General features: G+C 44.7%; 1 protein-coding gene across 2 annotated transcripts in view; it reads left to right on the forward strand.

Moving 5' to 3' along the window:
- PRDM11 (PR/SET domain 11) overlaps nt 1-10,193 on the forward strand; it is a 51,449-nt gene extending 41,256 nt beyond the window's left edge. For both annotated transcript variants that reach the window (XM_085321885.1, XM_085321886.1), the window contains one exon: nt 532-10,193. In XM_085321885.1, coding sequence (XP_085178011.1) covers nt 532-2,696 — 2,165 coding nt within the window. In that variant the 3' untranslated portion in view covers nt 2,697-10,193. The remainder of the gene's footprint in view (nt 1-531) is intronic.
- Nucleotides 10,194-17,971: the final 7,778 nt, after the last annotated feature.

A 17,971-nucleotide genomic window follows, 5' to 3' on the forward strand; every position in this document is an offset into this window, starting at 1 on the left:
GATGCATTCTCTTTCAGCGGAAACCCCTCCATGGTGCCTTACATGCCACTAAAAAGCTTTGCTGGAAAGTCTGAATGACTCTGTGGCAACACTGAAATGTGTACTGTTTGTGTATGAAATGATGTCCTGTTGTGTCCCTTGTTGGAAAGCACTCTCTGTTGCTCCACTGCCTTTACTACACACAAATGTGTCCCTTTCTGAAGRTATATTTCATTTCCTCCAGGAATGTGCTGTCCTCCACCAAAGGAGTATTTGGGTCACCCCATATATTGTGAAAGTAACCAGGCTGTAATACCATTTCTTGCTGTACAGCGTGGCGTGTTGAAGACAAAGTTCATAAGCAGAAGCGTTGATTTATTTTCTTTCAAAGCCAGGATTCAAATTCTACCCGTAGTGCATTGTGAGCAGGAGAAAGCAGGGTACAACCAGTTGATCAGGCAGTGCTTTACTGTCACCGGTAGGGTGCTTCTTAAGCTCAGCAACTTTGTAAATATCTTATTTTTTCCTCCTTCTTCTATTTTCTTTCTGCAGCTTCAGAAAGCATCATCTCTGTTCCCACGATCATGGAGGACGATGACCAAGAGGTGGATTCTGCTGATGAATCAGTTTCCAATGACATGATTGCTGCTACAGACGAGCCTTCCAAAATGTCTTCTGCAACTGGTCGGAGGATAAGGCGTTTCAAGCAAGAGTGGCTTAAAAAGTTTTGGTTTCTGCGGTACTCCCCGACACTGAATGAAATGTGGTGCCATGTCTGCAGGCAGTACACAGTGCAATCCTCTCGGACTTCAGCCTTCATCATTGGCTCCAAGCAATTCAAAATACACACAATAAAGCTTCACAGCCAGAGCAACCTCCACAAGAAGTGCCTGCAGCTTTACAAGCTCAGGATGCATCCAGAGAAGACAGAAGAGATGTGCCGAAATATGACCCTGCTGTTCAATACGGCCTACCACTTGGCGTTGGAAGGCAGGCCCTACTATGACTTTCGGCCACTGGCAGAACTACTGAGAAAGTGTGAGCTCAAGGTGGTCGATCAATACATGAATGAGGGAGACTGCCAAATCTTAATTCACCATATTGCCCGGGCTCTTCGAGAGGACCTGGTGGAACGGATCCGACAGTCTCCCTTCCTCAGCATCATTCTGGATGGGCAGAGTGATGACGTGCTTGCAGATACAGTTGCAGTTTATGTGCAGTACACAAGTAGTGATGGGCCTCCAGCAACTGAATTCCTGTCTCTTCAAGAACTGGGCTTTTCTACAACAGACAGTTACCTCCAAGCATTAGACAGGGCTTTTTCCAGCCTAGGAATACGATTGCAGGATGAGAAGCCAACTATTGGCTTGGGAGTCGATGGTGCTAACGTTACTGCCAGCCTGAGAGCTAATTTGTTCATGACAATCAGAAAGACTTTGCCATGGCTACTCTGCTTGCCATTTATGGTACACAGGCCCCATTTGGAAATTTTGGATGCAATTAGCGGGAAAGAGCTTCCATGCTTGGAGGAGCTAGAAAATAATTTGAAGCAATTGCTCAGTTTCTATCGTTACTCTCCCCGACTCATGTGCGAGTTGAGGGTCACTGCTGCCACTCTGTGCGAAGAGACCGAATTCTTGGGAGACATCCGAGCAGTGAAGTGGATCATTGGGGAGCAGAACGTGCTCAATGCTCTGATCAAGGATTACCTTGAGGTTGTGGCCCATCTCAAAGATGTCAGTGGCCAGACCCAAAGGGCAGATGCTTCTGCAATTGCCTTGGCCCTCCTGCAGTTCTTGATGGACTACCAGTCAATTAAGCTCATCTACTTCTTGCTGGATGTAATTGCTGTGCTTTCACGCCTTGCCTATGTCTTCCAAGGGGAGTACCTTCTTGTATCGCAAGTGGACGATAAAATCGAGGAGGCTATCCAGGAGATTAGTCGGCTGGCAGACTCACCTGGGGAATACTTGCAGGAATTTGAGGAAAACTTCCGTGAAAGCTTTAACGGCATTGCTGTGAAAAACCTACGGGTGGCTGAAGCCAAATTCCAGTCAATCAGAGAAAAGATCTGCCAGAAGACCCAGGTGATCCTAGCCCAAAGGTTTGATTCCCGTAGCCGGACATTTGTGAAAGCCTGTCAGGTATTTGACCTTGCAGCTTGGCCCAGAAGCACTGATGAGCTCATGAGCTATGGGAAGGAGGATATGGTACAAATATTTGAACACCTGGAGACAGTCCCATCGTTTTCCAGAGAGGTTTGCAGAGAGGGGATGGACACCCAAGGGAGTTTGCTGATGGAGTGGCGAGAACTCAAGGTGGATTATTATACCAAAAATGGTTTTAAAGACTTACTCAGTCACATTTGTAAATACAAACAGAGATTTCCCCTCTTAAATAAAATAGTTCAGATCCTCAAAGTCCTTCCCACCTCATCGGCCTGCTGTGAGAAGGGGCGCAATGCCCTGCAGAGAGTGCGCAAAAACAACCGCTCTCGGCTCACGCTGGAGCAGCTCAGTGATCTTTTGACAATTGCTGTTAACGGGCCACCCATTGCCAACTTTGATTGCAAAAGGGCACTAGATAGTTGGTTTGAAGAAAAGTCGGGCAATAGTTATGCACTGTCAGCTGAAATGCTGAGCAGGATGTCGTCTCTTGATCAGAAGCCGATGCTGCAGAGCATGGACCACGGCTCTGAATTTTACCCCGATATTTAGGAAGGAATGCCTCAGATCAGAAAGCTGTTGAATAGTTTTTTTAAATCTATACTCTAAACTTTGATATATTATAAAAATATATATATATTATATATATTAAGGAAAAACCCACACTGAAAATTTAAAAATTAAGGCGATGTGCGTCTGATAGAAGCTAAACAGAATTTTAAAGATTGAGACAATGTTTAAAAATTTACTGGTGTCTCCAACCATGGCAGCTGCAGTGTAGGTGGCAACATTTCATTCTTTAGAAGCTGTGTGCTGGGGCCATACTCTACATGTTCAACCCTAACAATCTATAAGCTGGATGACGGGTCTTTGTCAGCCTCCTCCTCCCGGTGGTTTCCTTTGTATGTGTGTTGTTGATTCGTTGGGTTGTTTGTTTTATTTTTCTCAGTTGTAATCTCTGCCTCTCTTTTCATTGTTTAGTCCAATTATTGAGCCATTTGAGCCTTTTGTTGACAACCGTCAGTTTTCCGATTTCCGACAGAGCATCCCGCATGTTCATTTTGTCCCCTGCTCTCCAACTCCCCCCTAGTTCTCTTCATTAGAGTGGAAGCTTTCTTCACTCACAAAGATTACTGGGAGGAGGGAAAGAGTTGGGGTGGAATTATTTCTTTTTTCTGATTTAAATACAGGTATCTCCACTAAACTGTGATGCCCCTTCCTCAGTTCTCCCTACTTTTGGGCTGTAGAGTAGTACTTGGCTTTCAGCTCCTTTTATGATAACCATAGTACCAGTCTATCATACCTATATTATAACATGATGTCATGTGCAGACTATAAAATAGCAAAATAGAGAAGGCAGGGGGAAAATTTTGCATTTATATTTTTATATTGTAGGAGATAAAAAATATATATATACAACTATTCATTCAAAACCAGGGCTGCTGTGGAAGCTAGACAGCCAATGAGTCAATAGCCATCTCTGGGCAGAGATTCAAAGGCTTAAAAAATTATATTCTAATTTACATTATTTATACTATGTCTTTATAATCCTAGATTGTTGTGGGTTTTTTGTTTTGTTTTGTTTTGTTTTTGGAATGAGTGAAAGAAACACCTGCTGCAGTTTGGTGGCAGGGGCTATCAATGCAAGATCTATCTTGGATTATAATCATGTGATGATGTCCTATAAAGGTTCATGTATTCTCTTGTGACCAAGGTAATGTGTTCCACAGCACAGCAGACTGATGACAGCGGGAAGAAGGGATGCTGTACTTCTTCCTGTGAAATGTTTCTTCCTTCCTTGAAGGAATGCAGAGTCCAGTTGAAATGTGAATGGGGGACTTGCACCTTCCATCACAAAAGAGATCGTTCTGAGAGCTTGGGGTTCTTTGTTTTATTCTTTTAAAGTAAATGAACTCCATGCACTCACACAACATCACTTCAGGTTAGAAAAGCAAAAAAATATATATATTTTTTAAAAAGGGTGCAAAAACTCCAGAGATGCTAGTGCCTTGCCCTGCTGATGTGGCATGGACAGCACCAACCTGACCAGAACATCGCAGGAGTGAGAACCTGTTGTCCAGAAGGTGTCCAAGCTGACATGTTCTCACTTCCCAGAGGGACAAGCTTTGTGCCAAGCTGTGTTGTTTGGAAACATGACGGTGGTATCAGCAACACTGAACCTTTCCTTTTTCCTGTTACCCCCCTGCCCTTGGTCTTGGTGCTAAGATATCTCTAGAACCGTTGCTGCTAGTTGATAGCTTTTCATTTATATAAATATATATATATATATATATAATATTATTTTATTTTTTAAACTTTTTTGTTTGTTTTCAATGGAGATGTAGCATGTTTGGAACCGATCTCTCTCAGAGTCACTTTCACTGCCAGGGTTCACGCACTGTCTTCCCCAAGAAAACACGCACTTCTACCTAAGTCTCACTCACCTCCCACTAATCAACCCGCCCTAAGCAGAACTGTGCAGTTAGTGTCAGGCAGAGATACGCAACTACGCCACTACATACTTGCTCAGCTTTTAAACCCGTGGAAATGGCTAGACTGATATATGTCAAGAGTTTTGGAAATGCTTCCCCTCTATTCCTATGGCRAGGAGAGATTGAGACTATCTGAAGCACTAGTAAAGATGAGTCTTTGTCTTCTTTGTTCTGACTCTGCTGCTTTTGCTGTAAAGCAGGGCTCTTTGGCTCGGTAGGTTGAAAGGGGTAGAGAAGACCCTCCAAAAGTTGCAGCGTTAGCTGGGCAGATGGGGTACAGTCCGTAGCACTTAATCCCTTTCCCCTCTGCCTCGCCTCACGCGGTATATTCAGCTTGTGTGCTTGTTCAGATGCAGGAGAGCGGGTCTGCTGGGTGACACCGTGGGTGAATCCGCGCTGCGGGATGAAGACCCAGGCACCCAAGCGTTTCTCCCTGGCATCCTCATAGAAACGTTGAGAGTTAGGTCAGGACATTGCTCCGTGTTTGCGCAGGCATGATAGCATTTTACACCTAGCAAGCAAAAAATGACGTTATGTGCATTTTTTCCTTTCTTTCCGCACAAATTATGTGAGCAAATTGACCCATTCACATAGAAGAGTAAGAATGAATGTGCCACTGCACAGATTGGGGCAGTTCTTTCTTTAACCATAAAAGAGGAATGTCTGTACAGGAGGTGTTTGAAGCCCCTGCAGGCCTGGAGAGTAAGCCTTGTTCATGGTGCTGTCATAAAGCTCACAGATCCTTCCTTCAGARGGGCTGGGAGCCCCCTCCCGTGGTTAAAATTTGAGGCATAAAAAAAATAGTAGTCCCCGTAAAAGCACTGGTGTTCCATTAGGCTCTAATTTGGAGATGAGCTAGGTAACCTTAGATGTTGGAGACAAGAAATGAGTCCACGCATCAGAGTGGAACAGGCGGACGATGGGGGAATCTCCTTTTTTAGATATGCACAGATGTCTGGGAAACTGCAGCAGCAGAAACAAAAATAACAAAAGAGGATATTTGAAATGAGCTGCTGTGGGTGTCAAAGAAGCTGTAAAGACAGTTCTGCTCCTCCTCTTTTTTCTTTTTTCTTTTTCCTTTGCTGAGCTCCATAACTCCTTTAGTGGGGGGGGGGGAAATCTGCCCTTCAGTTTGCAGCAATAAAAGTTTCTTGGCATGTGGCTCTTTTTCATAGAGGCCCATCAAACTGCCTGGCCCTCTTGCTGGAAAGGGACAGTTGTGGACAGTTTCCAGATACCTTTGTAAAGAGAAACTAGTTTCCCTAGTGCTTGTGTTAAATCCACTTAAAAGGCCCGTTTACAACTTCTAATCTTCTTCGGTTTTGCCACTAGTTGCCTTTGTTGGCAACACAAAAGCTGCCAGAGACTTGTTCAGAAATGCTTCTGCTAATTCGTTACCCCTCTTCCTTCTGTTTGTTTGCAAATCCCCGTAGTGTCAGGTTCATCTTTCCCCGGGAGCTCTTACTCCTGACAGCTGTGAAACGTGCAGAGCGTGGTTTTTCTCCAGGCGGCCTGCGGAAAAGCGAAAGCGTTTGTTTCTCTTGCAAAAGCCTTGTATGCATCTGTGAAACGGTGTCAGTAGGAAGGATGATCCGCTCTGAGTGGGTGTTGCTGATACCTGTGAACTGGAAAGGGCGGAGATGGCTTGTCCGCGGTTATGGGCGGAAATGAGCGCTCAGTGCAGCAGCCAGCCCAGCCGGAGTCGCGCAGCACAAAGAAATCCTCATTGCCTTCACATCAAAAAAATAAATCAAGCCTTTGTACAAGACAAATGCAGGTGCTTTGGAAGCTTTCGCTCTAGGTTACCCGCCTATCTCAGATCGGCGGCTGTTACTCACATGGATAGTCCTGCGGATCGAAACGTGACTGCAGGCACGAGTGAGACTGTCAGCAGGGAGGAATGACAATGCGAGGCGCCCTTGGCTTTTTAGCACCCTGCCTAGCGAGGCTTTTCTGAAAGCAGGGGCATTTCAGTGCCCTTTTGCAAATCCAAGGCAGCCTCCGCGGAGGACGGGAGCGGCTGCGCTGCGGCGGGCTGGCCCCGGCTCGGCGGCGGGCGCACGGCCGCGGCCGGGGCGCTCGCCCGGCTCTCGGGGGCGGCCGGAGCCGGAGCGCCCGGAGGCCCCTCGGGCTGGGACCTCGCTGCGGCTCGGGTTTAATCAGTTCCCTCCCTGATACTCTGAGCCAAGAGGTTGTTTTGAACGTATGACAGCATCCTGAACTGCTTCAGTGGCAAAGCTGGAATGACTTCATTTTCCTTAAATGAGCTTTTAATCCTCTTCTTTCTCTTTCTTCTTATCTAGAGCATCTGACTGTGAATAATACGCACTTCTCCAGACCCTTGGATTTGTATTTCTAGCCCATGGGTTTTTTGATTGCCAATTTCTCCTGCCCACTTTTTGCTCAGGCACCTCTACTCTTTTACCCTGCTGTAAAGCAGAAATCCATTAAGCACATGCAGACATTTCCTTCTACAGGGATCACTAGTGGTTGCAAGAAGTCTAGGCCTCTGGGCCACAAGACTGAACACGACAGGGACAGTCCTCATGGAACAAGAGACCAAAGCTCTTCCCGTGCCAGCAGAAGTGCAAGGGAGGCACAGAGGAGTGCGAGGATACACAGGGGACAAGGTCCTGGTGTGCCGTCTACCTTGGGTCTTGGGCTGACCTTGGCATCATCCTCTGTGCTGTTTGCACTTCTGCTGATACGAATTCTCAGACATGATTCAGGCTAAGTCTGTTTCTTTCTCACAGCACAAACTCAACCAGGTGGCCCACAAGGTTTTTGGGGTCCCCCTTCTTTCTTATCTCGTTAGTATTGCTGTTAGTTCAACCAATGGGTAAAACAGCCTTAGCAGCTGGCTTGCAAATAAGCAGCAACAGCCTCTGCTTTTGCCAGATTCCCCTCTCAGCCCTGTCAAAAGAGGTCTTAAAAGCAGAGAAATGGTACGTTGCTCCCCCAGCCATTGTATTCAATGCAGTAATGCCTATGCAATTCTGGTCTCCCTTGGGGACATGTATGATGTGTGTGCATGTAAGCTAGTGTATGTATACAGTACATATGCATACAGTCTATATATTGTATATACGCACATCCCAGTACATATACACACAGTACAAAAAGCAAAATCACGTGCTTATATATCTATAAATAAAATCCTATATATTTATATATTTCTATGTTTTCAATAGATATAAAGATATAATATAGAGATAGTATCAACCACCCTTGTGGAAGGCTGGCCMTGTGTTCTGGCACAAGGCATGTAACACTGAAGACTTTGGACTTTGGGAAGAGTTTTAGCCATACACTGAGGCCTACATGTATAGCACTCTACAGTGAGGGGCTTTGCTGTGGCTAGGGCAAGGGCATTCCTTGCTGGTGTATTAATCAAGTGCTAAATAAGGTTTGTGTAATAGCGGAATGTCTTGGTGTGGGAAAATGCTTGAGTGTCCTTGTCTTCTGAGTAAGCCTTTGGCTAAGGTCCTGTGTGTTCACACTTGGGCAGATACATATCCCACCCTCATATGCACTTTTCTCTCTCTGCATGGTTGTGTTTGGTAACTGAGGGTACTAGTTCCATGAAAATGTGGCTCTCTGCTTTACCTACCTGACACTGCTTGGCAGTCACTGACGCGCTGTRGGGAAGAACCTGTGCTCTGCAGACGCTAGTACAGCACAGTGCGAGAGAGTTCATTTATACAGTGTATTTCGCACATGGTTGTCAGTCAGTGGCACAGCGATGGAGTTGGAATAAAGCACACAGGAGAGTTAATGCGTTACTGAGTTGAGGGACAGTCGCTGTCACATGGTCAGAGACGGAAGGAGTGATGTGTGGAGATGTAGCAGCACGAATGAAAAGGGACTGTGAATTAGGAGCCGTAAGGACTGGAGCGTGGAAGCCAAGCTGCGAGTCTCGTGTGCAGCCACGTCGGATCGAGGTTGCCACTGCTTTGCTTAAGCAGCCCGTAGCAGTGCGGCTGCAGGGTACTCCTGCTGCGCCTCCTCGGGCCTTGCGGCTGCTTCTTAGCTAGTGGTTGGCCTGCCTGGCTCGTGACCTCGAGGGCTTTTTTGGAGGGAAGGGAATAGTTTGGTAAGTGGAAGACACAGTCAGTGATGCACGTGGTCGGTTAAGCCCCAACACACCRAGTGCTGATGTTGCCAAACTGAAGCACTGAAGGGTTGAGCCCTCTCGCCTGTCCCTTGCAGAGAGACTGTTTTCACGTGACTGGCATTTCTGTGCTGGGACTTTGGGTGGATCTGGGCAATTGCATTCATGGATCAGCCTTTCCAGAGTGTCTGCTGATGTCTGCAGGATGGACAGGCACCTTATCCCTCCATTCCTTTCATCACACAAAAACTGTTTGGAGCTGTTTCTATCACACTGACTCAGCTATGTGGTGAAGCTGTTGATTTGCACCTAGGAAGACCTGTGAGGCTTCTTATTCAAAGCTAGTAAATGGTAGAGTTTCACTGCTGATGCTCACCCAAGAGCGAGCTATTGAATTGTCAGAGGAGAGGGGTGGCGGTTTGGCTTTGCAGCTCTATTGTCAGGCCTAGCACCCACTTCGCTTCTAGCTTTTCATTTTAATTTTTAGTTTCTGTTGGGAGGAGGGTGAATTTTAATTCTGACAGTTGAATGACTAGTTACACTGGTATTGCATGAGCGGATGCTGTGCAAGCTTCCCTACAAACTCTGTCACACACCTCAGTGCCCTCTCCCAGGCCTCCTGTCTCCTCCACACAACTGGTAATCCACCTCAGTCGCAACCTGCCCTCCGAGAGCTTTCCTCTCTGCTGTGGCTGCATACTGCGCTCAGTGGCACCTCACCACCACAGCAGAGAGCAGAGCTCCCTAGCACTTGTTCTTCGTGAACCTCAGAGATGGTTTCCCCACTCCCAGATTTCTCCTTCACATGCCACTGACATTTATGTAAACTCAGTAAATTTGCTCCCAGCCCACGTGCTGCCGGTGGGGAATTCCTGCCTGGCATCGGATTCTCATGCACTGCACCTCATGTTGAATAAGCTCCCTGGGTTAAGTGAGGGAACCATGTCTCATATGCTGTAATGTAATGAATGCTGTAGGAGGGCTATAAAGTTTTCTGCCGATCAGGCATCCTCATAGACTCATCCAACTGTTTGCAAAATGCATTTCTCATTTTTACTTCCAGAAAACAGAAGGTTTTGTCTTAAACCTTTCCATATCCACATCCAAGCACAGCCCTGCTGAACTGTTTGAAGCTATCTCTCACCCACCCACCACACACACACACACACACACACACACACACACACACACACACTGAGAGGAAAAATATCTAGAAGTCTATTACTACATATGTATTAATATGTTAATATCACTCTTTTGGAGAACATTAAAATGTTATTACTTTACAGACTATGCTTTATAGTACCTGTGTGAAAGGACCTAGGACACTGGATACGAATAGAGCTATGTTGATATATCATAGTATGTACACGAGAACCTTCCTTTTGTCATATTATCCTTGTAATGTAAGATGATTGTTAATAAAAAACATTTAAATTTATCAAATTGGGTTGYTAATTCTTTATATTATTGTAGGAAGTTAATGTAATTTTCCCAAATCAAGGGCACCTAAATGATGCCCTTGATCCCTGCTCCCCAGTCCTCTTTGGCAGGTGAGTGCAATGAGCAGGTACAGCGGTGTCTATACAGAGGAGCAAGCTGCAGCCAGCCGTGSTGACGGTAGCTTTACCTGCTTACTGCCTCACCTCCGGCACGTTTTTGCACCCCTCAGCGTGCTTTCCCCAGCTGATGGGCCAGCGGGCCCTTGATGCCCCTTAGGACCCACGTGGGCTTGCTGTGCCTGAGCTATGCCCCGAGGGAGGCTGTAGCAGCGCAGGCTCRACATCAGCAGCAGCTGCTCTGGGTTAAACCTAGTGCAGGCGTGTCGGGGTGCACGGCACCCGGATCAGAGCGTTGCGGGTGTGCCTGCCACCGCTGTGTCCCCTCGGGTCCATCTGCTTCAGTGACCTAAATTGTGGCATCTTCAGCTTCATTGCAGAGGTGTGTAGTTGAAATGCTCCCCCTCACCTGTTCGAGTACGTCCACAGAGTCTGGTGTGTGTTRGGTTTGTTTGAAGTCTGGAGAGTCTTTTCTTGAGCTCTGTGTGTYCTGAAGCAGGGGAAACTGGACTTTTTCTACCCTTTAAAGAAAGGGCTGTGTTTTAAGTTTGGATATTTTTCTTTGGCATGAAAATTTTGGCTGAAGTTGGGTCTACACTAGATTAACTAAAGGTATGATTTTTAAACCTGTTCAGCCAAACCTAAGTAATTTGTTGTACAGACATTCTTAGGTCTGTTAAATTGTTTGGAGCCAAAGAGCCAAACTTTGACACCAATATGAGCATTTATGGATTAATACTGGGCCACAAGTTCCATTTTCTGAACAAACATCCTCAGAGACTGAACCCCCAGCAGAGACCTCAGCAGGGGGATCTTGGCCCATTCTTCTTTTCAGTTCAGTTTTGCACATTCAGTGCAAACAAGGAGGATTTCCTCAAAAGTTTAGGCCATCCCTGCTGAAGGATGTTAACCTCTGGGGGGGGGGGGGAAGAGAGGCAAAAAAGACCTCTACTACTTCCAGAGCAAACCTCACCAAACCATCACTGGGGGAGAATCACAAGCAAGTACCTTCTTTCTATTAGTGTGCCTTGTCTTGTCAAAGGTCTGGCAAAAAAGGGGGGAGTTGAGAGAGAACAAGAGGTTTCAAAAGCATTTTCAAAAGCATTTGCTCACTCAGCTGTAAACACATCCACGTGTCAGTGGGGGAGAACTAGAAAACACAGGTAGGAACTGTGCTGATGCCTGGATCCTGAATGTGGCACTACATACTGAGAGTGCTGATGTTGGTAATACTGCTGGGCTTGAATATTTAGAGGCGAGAACTCTCAAAATCTGCATTTTAATTTAACGAGGCCAAGATGGATTTGCAGTTCTCTAGCTGGTTCTGGGAATGGATACATGAACTAGTGTTATGTGAACAACAAGCTGTTTAGCCAAGTAGCAAACATTTAATRCAATGGGATGTGTATGGTTAAGAAAGGGGAGTAAAAGCTCATATATGGTCTTTGTGCTACAAAGCRGTGGCTAGCTGTGTCCCACTGGTGATTTGGTTATGTAGAAGTACACTGGTGCTCTGCAGCTTACTAGAATTCCTGAATAAAAGGTAATTTGAACGGGAATTCTGGTGTTGAGTCAGACTTGGGGTTTGAGGGGGTCGCAGTCTGTAGCTGATGGACCTGGAGGGGAAAACACATTTGGAATAATAAATTTGCAGGAGCTTAGCATGGTGCACTATACAGAAGCTTCGTTTTCCAAAGTAAATGCTCCTCAATTTTAAATGAAGACAACAACTACTGCAGGGACTAGAAACAAGAGGGGAAAGTTTGTTCATTGGCACAATCAGAGGTGAAAATAGCCAAAAATTAGTGATCGCATTAGAAAAAAATGGTTCTTGGCGACTTCCTTGAAGTCATTGAGTAATTCAAGTATTACAAACAATTTGTCATTTTCTGGCAACTTCCACTGACTTGAAATGATTTATTTTTGAGCAGTATCTGGCCCAGCTAAATGGTTGCAGTGACAAAGGGTTGTCTCCCACTTTTAAAGGGATTCACTGGGCACACAGTAGCCAGTGATAGAAACTCAGTTTTTGGGGTTTTGACCTTGCTAGTGAATTAGTAGCTTGTAAGGCAAGGAGATGCTTGACTTTCAGCAGATCAACTGTGTGTGTGAAGAGTTAAGTGCATGCTGACTTTTAATTAATTTCTTAGAAGTCAAGTGTCCACTGCACAAAACCACCACCACTGTTGGCGGTAATCAGCTTCCTTGCTGACAGCTTCAAACCAAGGACTTTAAAGAACGAGCCCTTCAAGTGAAGTGCATGCTAAGTCAGTGTCAGAAAAGAAAGTTTACTGTCATCTGTCTCATCTATGGCTAAAAGTGCCTTTAATTTCTAGGACTGATGATTCTCATCCCAATAAGAGTATGTAAGACCACTGGAAAGGAAATCATAAAACTCTTTTGTGATGGTTGCCATAGCATTGAAGCCTGGCGTGCTCTTCCCTAGCTCAGTTGCTGTCCTGGGCATGCTTCATTGAGATGGTTGTTGCTAGCAGCTGGCACTTAAAACTTCATTTAGCAAAAAACAAATGTGTTGTTCCTTCCTGGAAATAGGAATTCTGTGGGGCCTTCTATGCTACAGCTTTTAATAATAATAATCGTAGGGGTTGCGCACTGCTTCCTGGGGGAAGCCTTTGGTATTTGCCTCTCTAAAGGTTGAATATAAAATGTGGGAAGCAATGCATGAGARGAGGAGGGAGAAGGGGTAGATGGGTTAATGCTTTTCTCAGCTTCCTTTCCTGTAGCAACTATGGGTTCCCCTTGTTAGCTCCAGGATTAATTCCCTCCTCATGTGATGATAATTTCCCAGATTTCCTTAAAACTTGACAGGGCATCTCAGGATACACRCTAAGGATGAGGGCACTGAATCTGCTGTGAGTTCTCTGTTTCAGATGAGTTGAGATGAGCAAGCAAGGCTGAGAGAAAGGGCTGTGACTTTCCTATTAGTGTTGCAGGCTGGTTTCTATGGTGACGCCTTGCTCTCCTCCCCATCTCCATCTTCCCTTCCCGCTGCTTAGGTACTTGCTCAGATAGCAGCTAAAGCTTGGAGTGTGGCCCTAAGGCCGTATGCACCAAGTCCAAGGCACAATGTATGGGCTGCTCTACAGTCAGCGAGTTAAAGAGGTGCCCCCTCAATGTGCTTAGATCGGAGGCTGGCAGCAGCCATCACGGGCTGTGCCGTGTCTCTGGCTGATACTGAGAACAGGCACAAGAGAACAGATGCTGCTTCTTGCAGAGAGTTGTTGCCATGCAAATGGTGCCACAGCTCATTACAGGGGGCTCTAAAAATATCTGAAGGAAAATCAAAGGCTCCTGCAGAACAGCATATGTGCTAACCAGACTTGTCGGCTCTCTGAACTCCTATGTTTGAAGTTGTTTTGATCCAAGGGGAAAAACAAGTTTGTTGTCTGTGTCGCTCTCAGCCGCCCCATTTCTGAGGACACCAGTGGTCCCTCAGGAGAGTGTGCAGAGGCTGGAAGAAGAGCAGCCCAGCAGCTGCACAACTGATGTGCCAGGACCAGGCTGGAGAGCCCCCGCAGAGCCAGGGTGCAGAGCTGCTGAGGAAGGAGGTGTGGGACAGCTGGAGGCCAGGCTGGCAGAGCTGTGGGGAGCACTCCTGGCCCACAGCAGTGAGGGGCACCTTATGGCAATTGGGAGAGTTGGACTGAARAACTCGGGATTTGGTAACAGATAGGTTTCAGGTCTGAGCAGTCTTCTCAAGGACATCTCAAAGCTCCTTCCTTGCTCAGTTTATTTAATGGTCATTGAGAATTTAAGGAAACAGGAACTGGCTGCAAATCTTCTCTTAATAGCTGTGACACAGCTGCAGGATTAGGTGTCACTCTCTCATGGCAGATAGGGGATTATGGGCCAGTTCCATTTTAATTTTTAAATGCCATGGAAAAAAGCTTCTAATGAATCTGATGTGATAATGAACAACAGGCTTAAGAAAAGAATGGTTCTGTGTCAGCTATTGCTGTTTCTGAATATGCCRGACTTGAGTATTACTGAACAACCCAGTGCTAATCCTCTAACCTGGAAGGACTGCCCATGGCAAATACACTGCCCATATTCAACTCCAAATGCAGCAAAAATATAACTTCTTTCCCTCCACCTCTACAGCAAATGTCTCAGTAGCATCAGCCTCATTTTGCTGTCTATAGGCTTGTGGCAACCGTGTTTGTGAAGCTAGCAACAGCCTGGGGGCCCAACAGACTGACTTTGTTATTTCTCATTGTGCTTTAATACTGACTCTGATGGGTGACAGAGTGCCCCCAAACCGTCAGTRAGGCAGATACTTCCCCTCCCTGCTCCAAAAATCTGTTTTTTGTTACTTTTATGTGCAGCTTTTGATCTTTATGTGCTGTTAGGAACCAGCTAATTCCAGTGATAGTATCAGGTCACTTAAGTAAGTATTCATTCTTCAAGATACATGATTTATAGACTATGATCAGYGCTGCCTTGAAAATACTGGGATGAGCCAAAAAGACTAAATCCAAAATTCACTTTTTTCAGTTCTGTTTCTAGATCCTATTCCYTAATCTCTTCACAGCTGGAAAAAAAGCATTTCCAGCTTTCTTTATATACCACTTTGCTGGAAAAAAAAAGCCAAAAAAAGTCTCCTACGTGTGACAAGGATAGGGCTCCATTGCTGATCTCCCCACTTTTTCATTGTATGCCCATGCCTGCAGGATGTCATTTGGAGGATCTTCCATTGACTCACTGCAATATTTTGTTTCTCTGAATTRMGAGCTGCAGGCATAGGGAACATCCTACCATAAACAAAACAGACACAATGTTGATACRGTTTGGAATCATTTACTGACTGGTGATGATATACATTTTGTGCTGTAACATTATAAACACAATTGCCAAGTCTCATGCTCTCATTTTGTGCTTTGGATTGTGTGTACAATATAAAGTCTCGACGAACAATACCTGGCTCTGTACAATACAGACATCAGGACACTTAAGGATTGAGTAACTAGGAAAGCCTTCTCATGCTGGAAGACCACAAATCTCAATTTTTACTTTGTTACTGTTGTTCTTTAGTTTGACATTTACCAATAGAAGAAACAATATAAAATGTCAAGTATTATCATTATTTACTAATCATGCATATCTTTCAGCAAATGAACCAAATTCATTGTGAGACTGAGTTAAATTCTGAAACTTCTGAAGATATAAAAGATGCTGCCAAAGCTCTGCCTTTGAGCTAATCAAACTTAAAACTGATCTTCAAGAGTGCAAGAAGCATGGTCCAAGCCACCTTAGCTCCTAACATTTGGTAAATGTCATCGTGCTAAACTCAGGCCCTTGCTATTGATACAGTTTCTACCCTATTTCCACCACATTTCTGAATCATTTGCAAAAATGTTCTCACCAGTGATGAAGAACAGTTAACCTTTAACACACAATGTGCAATTTACAACTATCATGTCCTTACACTGAAAAGATGGAGGTATTTACATGGGAAACCRGAGTGCAACTTGTCTTTTCAGATGGATGTCAGAAGAAGTAAGTAACAATTAACATTAATTTCTATTAATTGTTTTTATGGGTAGCATTCAGTTTCCTAATACGTCATTTAATGGGGCTCAAGTCCAGAACCTTAGCTTCAAACAACAGGCAGACGTAAGGAAAATTTGGACAAATTACAGCTTCCCTCATTCCGGAAGAAACGGGCATCTCTGGACACTGCTTCCAGATAATGATGATAGCAYTTTGCACTTTGTTGGCATCTTTATTTCAAGGTTTTGAGCATACAGTAATGACTGGAAAAATAACTGACCCTGAAGATTTGCCCTGCCTTAACCAACCCTATTGAAGGGAATTTCCCAGTGATTTCCAAGTATTACCTCTTCACATAGAAAACATTGTTGCTGTCACCATGCAAGGACATTAGGACAAGAAGAGAGGGAAAAATTGTGTCCACTGGAAAAATGTCATATTTACAGGAGGTCAGATGCAAACACTTCCCCTTAGTACCAGGGAAGAGAGATGAAGGTAGCACTGACTCTAAAACATTCCAGAGATGTCCCAGAAATGTTTTAGTGACTATMAACTATCTGTGCTTTTAAATCTCACCTTATTTAGCACAAATTCTCTGAAATCAAATGAGATCATTTGTCTGGGCAGATCTAGCTCTGAGAGGAGGTCAAGGCAAAATGGTTACAGACTATATTTTAATCAAATCACAAGTCATCTGCTCTGACCTCTCAGTCCCCCCTGCAGGAGACTACATGATTTAGGGGATGCTAGATGCAATATGGGAGCTGCATTTCTCATTCTGCTTTACAGTAGCAGCGTTGTTTGATTTCTGCCACTGCATGAGGGACTATGAATCCCTGCCCTCAAACCCACAATTTTCTGGTCTTTCATGAAAACGATTGCTCATTCTTAGCAGGTAGATTACATTTTTTTTCTCCCTGCTGCCTCTTCACTTACAGCTTTATTTGCTTTCTCGTGTTATGTGGATGATAGCAGGCAGAATAATAAGAGAACCATTAAATCACTATTCAGAATGTAATGACCTGGCTTTTTGGTCACACACACAGTTAAGAACATTAATTGTCATAACTGGTTTTTTACCTCTTCTCAACCTCATGAGGTAGTTTTTAAGCTCCATCCTTTAATTAAAAAAAAAAAAAACATGTTAGTCGTGCTCATTGATGTTTTTGTATTTATAACCTCAGGAGCTGAAAACCATGTGGCTGTCTGGCTCAGTTCTCTAGCCATATTGTACTTAAGCGATACTTACTGCTCATGTTGCCGAAGCCACTTGATACGATGACACTAAGCATTTCCAAATACTTTGTGTTTATATTTATGATGCTGTCAATTGCTACARTGAATCTCCAGAGTTCATCTGTTTGGGCCAATTTAGCTCCTAAAGCCCYTTAGATGCTGAGGGCTCAGTTCCACACAAGCATTGATAAACACATGTTATAGGAGGTTAAGTGGGATAAGGGCAGGGCCCTGGACAGCACTGGAATGTGATGACAAACAGCTCCTATTAACAGACTTCAAAAGGGCTTGGCCTGAGAGTCCCTGCCCCTCCAGTACCACACGTACGCAACATTCCTTAGGTTCACGGAAAGCCAGTACCCTTAACTGCATTTGCTTTCAGTCCATGCGCAAATGACCGCCTCATTAAATAAACACGTGACAGCTAGTTAAGACTGCACTGACTGCAAGAAACATTCTTTCTAGGCTAAAACACCAGACAACAAAAATGAGCAAGTCAGGAAAGATGCATACAGTTTACCCTTCCTCTCTTCCCCCTTTCAATTTCGTTGCAGCAAAGGAGGGAACAATGCTATTTAACATGATGGAACCATTTTGCCTTAAGACTTTTTTTTATAAAATACATGCATACTGCTATTGTAAAAGATGAGATTTTTTTTCACAGAAAAATCAGATTGTGAGGGGCTATTTCTTAGACATTATAGGATTGCTATCTAATTACAGGGTGTGCCAAAATCACCAGGGGCAGAGGCAGATAACGCTGTTTACAATCAGTCACCAAGATGTTATAAAAGGCTCATTAAAATAAGCAGGAGGCAGAATTAGAGAAATCTCTTGGCAGCAAGACAAATATTTGGCCCTTCAGGCTTTCCAGTGCCAGCCAAATACCATCACACTATGAAGTTATGACTCTTATCA

Source organism: Rhea americana, unplaced genomic scaffold, assembly GCF_003343005.1.
Source record: "Rhea americana isolate MKP2758 unplaced genomic scaffold, rheAme1 scaffold_72, whole genome shotgun sequence".
NCBI lineage: Eukaryota > Metazoa > Chordata > Aves > Rheiformes > Rheidae > Rhea > Rhea americana.